This window comes from Theropithecus gelada, chromosome 1, assembly GCF_003255815.1.
Source record: "Theropithecus gelada isolate Dixy chromosome 1, Tgel_1.0, whole genome shotgun sequence".
Lineage (NCBI taxonomy): Eukaryota > Metazoa > Chordata > Mammalia > Primates > Cercopithecidae > Theropithecus > Theropithecus gelada.
In genome coordinates, this window is record NC_037668.1 from 115,180,193 (window position 1) to 115,191,287 (window position 11,095).

At 47.9% G+C, this 11,095-nt stretch overlaps 1 protein-coding gene across 6 annotated transcripts in view; it reads left to right on the forward strand.

Annotated features, from left to right (window-relative positions):
• Positions 1–2,792: 2,792 nt before the first annotated feature.
• LMO4 (LIM domain only 4) overlaps positions 2,793–11,095 on the forward strand; it is a 17,140-nt gene continuing 8,837 nt past the window's right edge. For 2 of the 6 annotated variants that reach the window (XM_025399715.1, XM_025399690.1), the window contains exons 1-2: positions 2,793–3,523; positions 6,275–6,513. In XM_025399715.1, the coding sequence (XP_025255500.1) occupies positions 6,278–6,513 (236 nt within the window). In that variant the 5' untranslated portion in view covers positions 2,793–3,523; positions 6,275–6,277. Of the gene's footprint in view, positions 3,524–5,397; positions 5,580–5,929; positions 6,514–11,095 lie in introns of those variants that run through there. The other 4 variants (XM_025399724.1, XM_025399698.1, XM_025399707.1 and 1 more) reach the window with 3 other exon arrangements.

Genomic DNA, 11,095 nt, shown 5'->3' on the forward strand with positions numbered 1-11,095 from the left:
ATTAGGATTCAAGAAAGAAACAATTTACGTTTATCTTTCTTTTCCAAAGCCCCCTACTCTTATATCTCACTGCAGATGAGTAGGATGAATGATGAATGTGTGATAGCAGCAGAGGTTGCTTCAACTGTGGGGCACAATATAACATTATTTTGAGTTAGGCAATTTTACTTTATACCAGGAATATTACTTTATGCACTGTTTTAAATATTTGAAGAATACTCGAATACAGAATTTCTTTACCCATAATGAATTTGTGTGTGTTTACACAGTTTTTGTGTTTCGCATCAGTGGAAATAAAAGATTGACATTGCTACCCATTCAACCAGGCACTTTCAGACCACAAATCAGGATGAGAAAGGACTGCTAAACGCAAAGAATGCAGAAATAAAGACTACCCATAGGTGGCGCTGTGGTTAAAGTACACCTGAATTTTGATTACAGTGACTGTATTTACTCCCCACCTCTCAGAAGAGAGACTGTTAGCCATTATCGCTTTTGTATTTCTATAAACACACATCAGCAAATAAAGCTCTCTGGTAATACACTCCCATCCACTCCAATCTACCAGGACATGTTTAAAGACCTCACTCCGCACAGAATTAGAGCTGAAGCACTAAAACCACCTTCTAAAATGTAGGCCTTGTAGCCTAGAGCTCTGTTATTCAAAGTTTTATCCATCTCACTCTCCTTCCTTCCACAAACACTACCGGGATCCTTTGGATAATCACTCAGTGATAGCTGAACATGTGTCTGGTTAAATTTCTAACATTCCCTTCAGGAATTAAGATTTCGTTTTAGTGCATATTCTTCAGGAAAAATACTGAAAAGTACCACAATTCATTATACATCTATGCATATGTGTCCTATCTAAGAAAATCACTTTAAAAAAGAAAAAATAAAGACCATTTGGCTTAATTCTCTCATTCGTGGATGAGAAAATTAAGGCCCAGAGAAGGAAATTTACTTGCACATGACAAATCATAACTTAATTGTAGTCCACTAAGATCTTGTGTCATCTCGCTTTATTATAAATTATTTAAAAAGTGAAAATGAACAAGGGGATTCAAATGTATTATTTGTTTATGGGGTTCCTCTCCTCATCTGGTTTAATTGAGTTTTCTTGACTAACCTTCAAGCAGCATTACATCTTTTCTAAGTTGGTCCTCTTTAATCATGCCCACCTGCAGCTGTTTTCTGTGTAGGACATGTTAATTACTATTATAGTTTTAATAACTTTTTTAAAAAAGTTTTTTATATGTGCACAAGGTGAATTGATTGTAACAGTGCAATTTTAAATACAAATCAATAAAATTAATTCATTTAGTTTTAAGACGCTAGAATTAAAAAATGACTATTTGAATTGATATTTAAAATGCCCTCTACATGATTGTATGAGCAATAATTATTCTTTCTTATGTAGCCTTATTAATTTTGATGGTTTGAAAGACAGAAATCCCCCAAATAGACACTATAGATGTTCAACATCTGCATTGTCTCGCCTGATTCTCCTTCAGGTTCCTTTCCTCAATCTAGCAGTAATATGAAAACTTGCCCCACAAGGCTGGTTTTACTTAATGATACTTAGCAGAAGGGCTTTGCACTTTCATGATAATTTCCACCACAAAAATCTCTCTGGAACTTACTAACAATAATCAGGCCTAATATTAGCCTCAGTTTGGAGATTTATTAAACTTATTTGGCAGAGTAGATAAAGTCGAACGCCTAGGTATGCAAGCATCTAGGCTGTGCTTCGGCCTTGGAAAAACTCAGGCCAGCACCCTAAAAGCATTCCTCAAAACTTGATTTATACTAGAAGTGACATTTCTTACTCTCTAGAGGCTGTGAGATTGCAAATCTCGCAATTACTTCCATTGCTTTTGGGGGCTGTGAGAATTTCCGCCTCTCATCCTCCACAGTGAGGAGGGTAGTCGGCAAGGTTTTCTCCCTGAAGTTTTCGTCAACTTTGAAAATAAGGACTGTGCTCCCTACATCACCAGCAATTGACAAGGATCCAAGAAATGCCTGCTAGGCACTTTCACACTCGGGTAAATGGGGGATGAGGGAGGCTAAGTAGGCAGTATTTAGCTAGCAACTATTATTTCCTTTATGTTTCTACCTTGTTAACTAAGCTTCCACTACGGTTCATAAATCTCCAATATAGTGAATTAAAGAAACAACAACAAAAATCCTCTTGTGTGCGTGTGCGTGAGGGGATATAAGTTCACTGCCCTAAGATGCAGGACTTATCTTCCCAAACAGGAAGAGACCCATTTCTGAGAAAGATGGTAAGTTTCCTAAGGGTCTCCTCTCAGACCGAGGGGATGGCAGTCCCCGAGGAGCGAGCGGGCTCGGGTCCTCAGGGTCCCCGTGCGCAGAGAAGGCAGGTGAGGCCCCCTGCCCCACCGGGTCTCGGCTCCGGATCCCGGGTCGCGAAGGTCAGCCCAAGCGGGTCCCCGGCGCCAGGCGCCAAGCGGGTCACTTCTCCCCACCTGATTCGGGCCCTTCCCTTCTCCTCTGTCGGCCCGCTCCGCCGCCTCACTCTCTTCCCCGCCCCCCGAGTCTCGTTTCAGTCATCCCTTTGTCCTTCCCCGGATTGGCAGGTTTTATTATTCCGCCTGAACAATCCGGCCGCCCAGTGGCTGAGGGTCGCTGACGTCGGAGGCAGAGCCGGGGAGTAGTTGGGATTTTGCTCTGTCAGTAACACATGTGTAAGAGCCGCGGAGGGAGCGAGCGAGCCGGCTAGAGGCCAGCGCCGCCGCTGCCGCCGCCGCCACCGCCGCCGCCGCCGCCGCCGCCGCCTCCGCCTCCGCGCCGGGCAGCAGCAGCCCCGGCAACAGCCCCGGCAGCGGCGTAGGCTCCAGCGCGCCAGGCCCGGCCGGCCGCAGCTCCCGACTCCTGGGCGCGCCTGCCTGCCGGCCTCCCCACCGTCCGCCGCCGCTCCCGGGGTTTCTGTGTCTGCGGCTGCTCCCGGGCGGAGGTGCAGGGAGCTCAGTCGAGCCGCGGCTGCCAGCCCGGAGCGAGCGAGCGAGCTAGCGAGCGCGCGGGAGGGAGGAAGGCGGCGGCGGCGGAGGAGGAGGAGCGGGAGGAGCGCGAGGAGCGCGGGCGGGGGCGGGGGCCGCCGGGCGGGGGAATATACAAAGTGAAGCCACATTGCCAAACTTGCAGCAGCGATTGCAGCAGTTGCTGCCGCTGCACCGCGCCTGAAGCCGCGTCGCGCGGGCCGAGGGCTCCTGCAGCTGCTCGCGCGCAGCCGGAGGCGGAGGAGAAGGACGAAGACTGAGACTGACACTTCTGCTCCCGGCCGCCTGCCACTTACGCGGGGGCCCCCCAACCCGCCCCAGAGCAACGCGATTTAAAAAAAAAGCCGCCCTTAGCCCCCTCCTCCCCTTTCCTGCTTCTGCGAGAACTCCCTCCCTCCCTCCAGCTCCGCCAGCCCAGGCGCCCCTTCTCTGGAAGCCGAGCGGCTTCGTTCGCATTTCACCGCCGCCGCCTCTTGCAATATTGCAATATAGGGGAAAAGCAGGTAAGGGGGCGGCTGGGGGAGCCGCGGGCCGGGAGGTGGGAGAGAGAGGGAGGGGGTCGATTCGGGCCAGGGCTGTTTTCTTTGGCTTGCTTCCCCTTACCGTCCCAAATTGCAAGTAAACAATACGTCGCCTTAGATAAAGCGCGAGTCTGAAACTACCGAGGCCGGCCTGCGAGCTAGCGCGGAGGGCAGCCCCGGGCCGCCAGCTTTGTAGCGGTTCCTGCTTACAAAAGGGCTCTTCTTGGAAACGGGGCTGGTGGGGACCGTAGAGGGGGTGGGGATATTTCTAGTTCATAAGGGAAAGGGCAAGGGGTGCTTAGATTAGGCTTTAAGTATGAGAAGTAGTGTGTTTGGGGGGGTGGGGGTGGGGATAGTCACGATACCCCCCCTTCTAGTAAACACTAATTTTGAAACAGTGGCAGGAAGGGTCTAAGTGAGCAGGATTCGGTATTGCTGGTTCTTTTTAAAACCTCTTGGTTTATAAGTCTTTTGTTACAATCCAGGAGAAATACGGTGAATCACCTAATTAAAATCAAGACATGAATTAAGCATCCATTTTTGTACTACAAATTGCCAGCGTTACGTTTGTCCCTCCCTTGGTCTCCATTAAAAAACACCAGAGACGTTGTTAAAGGGGGGCAGATTTTGCCTCTAGCTGCCAGTTCTGCTTTCTATTTCACTGACTATCCCAGGACCTAAATTGCTTGGCTATGTAATTACTAGAGTATAAGCCTATTTAACTTAAAAGCTTTCTTCTTCTTCTTCTTTTTTTTTTTTTCCAACTCTAAATGAAACTTGATGAGGGCCCGTCCTTAGTTATCAGGGGAGTCAGTTTCTGGTCAGTCCTCTTGATTCATCTCTTAGATTTAATCAGCATTAAGGTATTGCTTGTCCTTAAGAGCTTTAGCTAATGGGGTTACTGGATGCTTTTCTCAGTGTAATGTTTCCTTTTCAAAAAAAAAAAAAATACATATATATTTACCTCTCACTAAAGATGGGGGCGGGGAAGAGCTTGGAATCTCCTCCCTCTCTCCTTTTAAAAAGGAATTTGGAGCGATTAAAACGTTGGGGGAAACAGTTTAAAGACCTAGGGCAGGAAATGCAGATTCATTTGGGTTAGGGCTGAAATTGTAACAAAAAGCAATTCCTCGAGTAAATGCATCAGATAAATCAATTTACATAAAGGTATGATGCATTCGGATAAATGCAATGCTAATGGGTTTTAGAGTGGTCCTGTTTCCAAAGTCTCAGGGTTTTGTTACAGCTTAATTGGTGCAGTTCTTATTCTGGTTTATTGTGCGGTCACTGGACACACGTTCCGGGACTCTTTCGGAGGAAATGTGTTTAAAGTCGGCCTATTTAAGGAACCCGAGTCCCTGTTTCGTTCGTTCCTTCCTCGTTTTTTTGCAGCAGCCAAGTTGGGCCGGGGACAGGCAAAGTTCGCCTTCTTCTGAGGTATCAGCTGAATGTCTTGAGCAGATAGCCGGGAGCCTCAGGGGGAGCCCACACTCTCAGCTTACAGAGGACAAAGACAAAACAGGCTGCTTAATTGGCAGTAAATAACTTGATCTTTTTATAGAATAAGTGACTAGAGGAACACTAGGACTTTATTGGACTCGGAATTGAAGGCAACAAATTAATCGGTTTAGGCTAAGCTTTATAAATTGATTCCTATATTATATCCCAGTTGCATCTCTTGTGGCATTCATTAGAGTGGGGAATTCTTTTTTAAAGCAGTTTTTGGTGACAGCAGAACGGGCTCGAATTTAACTTGTGCATCCTTTAATGCTGCCTTCTCGCACGTTATCTGTAACGCCGGCCCCCCCCCCCCTTGGAGGAACAAAGCTTTAGCATTTAAATTGCTGATCAAGGGCAGATTAGTGAGACCAAAGTGGAGAGTGTTTGTATAGGAAGTTAACAGGCATCCTAAAGTTCAATGATCTATTATTCTTGCCTGTGTCCTGAAAACCCAGAGAAAACACTCATTGATCTTCAAAATGAAATGAGATTTGGAACAATAATGGGAGATGGCGGTCACCACAATGGCATGTGAAAGGTGCTGCTTAAAATACGAAAAACCAGTTTCGCAACTTTACACACTGCACCCCCTCTGCCGTCACCTTGCCTTCCCTCCCACCACCACGCTCTCCATCTTCCGTCTGCCGGTCCCTCCCTCCTTCCCTTTCGGAAAACCGAACTATTTCCAACTTGTGAACTCCTGCTGCACTTCCCAGGGCAGAGCCCGGGAGGGAACGAGGCTCCGGCAGGGCTGTCGCCTCCCCACTCCCCTCGACTCTGTCCCGGGGCCCGGCGGGGGCTGGGGAGGGGCCGGGCACGGCGGTGGGTGGGTTTGACCCTCATTTGCTGCAGGCGGGCGGCGGAGGAGGGGGGCAGTGGGCGGAGGCGGGGGCTGGGAGGAGGCGCCACGAGGGGTGGAGCGCGCGGCGGAGCCTGCTCTCGGAGTTTTGACAGTACCGGAGCTGAAATTGTCAGCGGCGGCAAGCTCAGGAAAGTTGAGAGGAGCTCGTGGCCCCAGAACAAAGCTTGAGAAAAGTAAACAGGCGGCTGCTGCCGGCGAGCCTCCCTCCTTCCCTCTCCCCCTCAGCCTCCTTCCCGCCCTTGCCCTGCTGTTTCCTTCCAGCAGCTCTGGGGGGAGGAGGGGAATGGGCTTGCTCTCTCTCCGGCGATTACTAACTTTTGCATCGCCCCTGTTTTGTCTTTCTCTCCCTGTCCCCTTCCCGCCCTCTGCAGACCATGGTGAATCCGGGCAGCAGCTCGCAGCCGCCCCCGGTGACGGCCGGCTCCCTCTCCTGGAAGCGGTGTGCAGGCTGCGGGGGCAAGATTGCGGACCGCTTTCTGCTCTATGCCATGGACAGCTACTGGCACAGCCGGTGCCTCAAGTGTTCCTGCTGCCAGGCGCAGCTGGGCGACATCGGCACGTCCTGTTACACCAAAAGCGGCATGATCCTTTGCAGAAATGACTACATTAGGTAAGACTTCGCTGCCTTTCCTGGGGATGGGCGAGCAGAGCAATGGCAAGGCCAAAGGTTAACAGGGTTGTGAGGAAAGGAGCAGGCACCTATGGCAATACATTGCAGCCTTCACCTCAAAAATCTTTTAGTTGGCGGAATTTAAAGGGTTCAGGAAGCATGTTGTTAAGTCTTCCAATATCTGATGGCAAATTAATGGCAAATGCCATACTAAGTAAAGACCATCTGGTGGGACTGGGTCATTAGATGCACAAAGGTTGAGCACCCTCCGGTCCCAGAGTTTAAGTGGTCAGCCTTTACTGGACTACAGGCTAAAAGCAAACATCTCAAGTGGTAGTTAAGGTGCGTTCTTAAAACAAGGTGGGAACTCACAGAGGAACTCGGAGACAAAGGTTGACTTTTAAAAATACAAGTGTAGTTAGTGAGAAATGATTTGTCTGTGGTGATGGCTTATTACGATATTTACATGAGCATTTTTAAACTTTCTTGAGTGGAAAGCTGTGATTCATTCTTTGTGCTCCTTGAGAAAAATGCTAATTATCCATCAGTTTAAAGACTTGTAATTCTTCTTATAGAGAAAAAAAGCCCCGAGAAATAAAACCTAGTGATAATGTTTCTCTTCATACTGTTACTCGGAGGCTTGCAATAATTCAGTTAGTGTGTGGTTTGCGATGTAGAATTTGCAGTTTTTTTCAGTTGAAGTATGTTCAGGTTTTGGGTTTTTTGTTGTCGTTTGTATCACTGCCCTTGATCCCCAAAAGAGATTTAGAAAAAGAGGCTATAGAATTATACTAATCTTGCATTTTAAAGCAATGTATAGGAACATTCATATGTCCATGTAAGCAGTCTTTTCCAACAAGTTGCAGTGCAATTAATGGAAAGAATTCAGGAGGTCAGGTGCCTATAGGATCTTTTCAGGTGAACTCAAGCTACTTAAACTCATTAATTTGAAAGGAGGCATTTGAAGGATTACACATTTAATTTGAGTAAATGGTTTGATAGACTGATGCACATGAATGCTTCTAGGAGGTGTTCTGTTTCAACATCCAGTAATTAAAAAAAAAAAAAAAAAACCCACACGCACACAGTTGATACTAGAAAACCGCACACTTTTAAGAAGAATTTCATCCTTTGTAAATTTGTCCTAAACCTTTGTCTTTGAAGTGATTAGTAGAAAATTTTCTTCTTTCTTCAGCGTGGGTAAATCAGTGGATGAGATATTTTGTTCAAAGTTTAGCTCCATTGTGATTCGCCTTATTCTGCTCCTAACATTGCAGAAGATGCCAGTGTAGTTCAGAGCTGAGTGTGGATACGTTTACCCCAGTGATATCATTAGTTGTAAGATGATGGAGTAAAATGACATTTAGTTATTTTGATAATGCAACCTGTGTCCACTCTGCTGGCATCCTCAATCAGTCAAGTAAAAGAAATATAGGAAGGGAGAGGGCTTTTATTTTTAAATTAAGATGGCAGCATTAATTTCACTAAGTGTTCTTTTAGAGGTAAATGTTGGAAAATCAGCGGGAACATGGGTTTAATGTTTTCTGGTCCTCCTTCCAAGTAATGCCATGAGCTTTGACAGTATTGTAATTAAATAGAAAGCAAAACTGTGGTAAGAAAGGAGTGTGGCTTGAAGTGGAAAAATTGACAGTGCTGTTAAGATTCCGTGAATGGTACAGATTCATCTCTTCTCCAAGTGCCTTCAAAAAAAAAACCAAAAACAAAACCCAAAAAACCTCTCGCTTCTGATTACAACTAATTAAAAAGAAGATGGGTCCACTTGTATTCCCCCAGGACAAGTTCAGGCAAGTGGCTTCCTGGGAATTGTGTCCATTCTTTTCTCTATTCTTGGGGCCAAATGTAAATGGCCTTTTGGTGTTTTCCTGTGCCCTAATGGAGCAATGGAGGATGTGTGCCCAGCCCTGAGCCTTAATTAATCGGATCTACGTTCTTCCTTTTTTCCCCTCTGAATCTGGAAACTGGAGCCAGGCTCGCCCTTGAACTACATGCTACCCCGAGGACCTTAGATCTTTCTAGGAGAGATGAGTTCTAGCTCAGTACCAAATTGATGGCCTCATAGTTTGCTCAGGGTTCACCAGCAGCTGTGAGCCCCCCTTCCCCTCCAATTTAAGAGATTACTGAAGTCTTCCTTCAGTGTTCCTCTCAGCCCATCAAGATGCCCAGAGGGTGGGAAGGTGGGAAGATGTAGACGTTCCTGTTCTTCTCAGCTACCCGCTCCCCAGTGTCCCTCAAGTCCACTTGTTGGAGGAGCTTTCAATGCCGCAGGGATCGCTGCAGACGAGTGGAGTAATCTGCTCGCCCGCCGCCAGGTGAAGGGGACCCCTTGGTCCGACTGAGACCACATAGCGATTTACTGAGGGGCTTTTAAACTGTCTTGACTTTGAGGTTGTGATTTTTTGAAAACAACCAAGGTCTTGCTGAAAAGCTGCGGGAGAGCTGGGAAAGGCCTGCGGGAAAGGCCGGCCTGAGCGCGGAGGAGGGGGCTGCAAGAGGAGGGGGCGCTTTCACCAGTCCCTTCCCCCTCCGCGGCCAAGTGTCGATGGGCAGAGCTGGGCTTCTGCCTCCTCGCCCTCCAAGATTGCAGATAAAGCGGCTGCCTTGCTGCAGCGAATCCGCACAATTAAAAGCTTTAATTAGTGGCTCCTCCATTTTCTTAGTTCTGATGGGCTTTATCTAATGAGATCTGGTCTCTGGCTTAGATCTGCTCCGAATGACGTGTCCGCAATGAATGAGAGCTGCGTCGCAAACAAAACATTTAATTAACAAAATTGGCCTCTAAGAGAGGGAGGGAAAGAATGAAGGGGGGGTTGTAGAGCGGAGGGGGAGGGTGAATCTTAAAGGGACCAACGCCTGCCTGGCCCCCCATCTTACAAAAGTGGGGGAACCTTGGGACTGCCCCCTCCCCCATCCCCGGCTCCCGAGCCCTCAGCTCCACCCAAGCGCCCCAAGTAGCTTCGGAAACTCCGTTTCTCTTCCTCGAACCCTCTTTCCTCCACCCCCCCACCTCGGGCCCGAAGACTGGCGCGGAAAGTGCAGCGAGAGGAGGAAGTTCGGAGACCGACGGGTGGGGCTCCAGGTCCTGGGAGGGCGAGGAAACGCGCCGGAAGCCCGGGTGGCGGTCGTCGGCGGGCCCTTGCTCGCTCAGCTGCCCGCACCCGGGCCGGCGCCGCCCGAGGCCGCACCCAGAGCGCCCAGCCGGCGGGCGGTCTCGGGCCCGCGAGGGGGCGAGCGCAGGGCGGGAGCCCGGCGAGCGGGTCGCGCTTTCTTTCCCCGGGCTGGGCTCGGGCGGTTCACGTGGCGCCCGCAGCCGCAGTGAGCCTGGAGCGGTCGGGGGCGGTGGCCTGGGGCGAGGGTGGGGAGAATTGGTAGTTGGTGGTGGAGGGTGTGTTTGGGGAGGGGGTGGCGTTAGGAATGGAGGCGCCGCCAGACAGCGAGTTCATTTCCCTGGTAATCAACAGCAAGCTGCTATATTCAGAGAATGCTGTCCCTTTAATTGAACAGGCTAGGTAATTAAATGGCACTTTTCCAATAGGACGTGCTAGGTAAATCTAATAGTTGGTTATTTAATATCACTTTGAAGTCTGCCCACTCAAGCACAATGACAGCACAGGAGCATGTGAACTATTAGCTAGGAAGAAGAAGAAAAAAAAAAAAAAAAACCCAGGATCTCAAAAATTAATTAAATCGCATGCAATTTAGGGGGAACGTTTATCTTGATTTGTCATAACAGAATTAATTCAAGGCCTCCAATTCACTTGGGGGCAGATCTGTTACTCTGAATTAACCAAGCGTAATTTGGCTGATTTTTTTTTTTTCTCCCTCCCCTCTCTAATGCAGCAGTTGCGATTATGCACAGCCCCCCTCTTAAGTATCAATAGCTTCTGGTGCTTTTAAGGTGCCTGGTCTCTAGTTATTCCGAAGTACCTTTAATGGACTTGGCTCCAGGCGTAATTTCTGGGTTGCATTTCTTTGTTACATTTAATATAGCTAGTGCAGAATTTAGATTAAATATAGGAACCTACTGGAAAACCAATTGCTTCTGGATCAGTAGCTGTGGATGTGCTTTTTTCTCCTCAGATAGGTTGCTGATATTTACTTGCAGGTACAAATGTATACCTTTCAGCCACACTCTTAGAAACGTACCTCTCCTTGCCCAAAAGCAGTTTAGAAAACACAGCCAGGTAGCGTTTCATATTGCGTGTATTTTGCTTGAAGTAATAATGGAGTTGAAAATAAGCCCACCTATTGGTTATTGAAGTTACTGAAAGATGCTAAGCATTGATAATAAACTAAAAATACGATTTGCCCTCCATCTCTTAATGCCAGCAAGGAGAGCTGGAGCTGAGCGGGCAAACAGGAATAAAACTACATGGTGGTGTTCAAATAGGAGCAAAGCACCTTTAAAGGCAGTTGGTTTGGTGGGATTTCTTACCATCTCTTCCATTTTCCCTATATAAGGAACCTCTTGATGTTTGTGATTGATTGCATTGCCCAAATGCTGAAATATTAACGACCTTCTTGGACTGAGGACCCAAAGAAAGGAAACTGAAACCGATTCTGT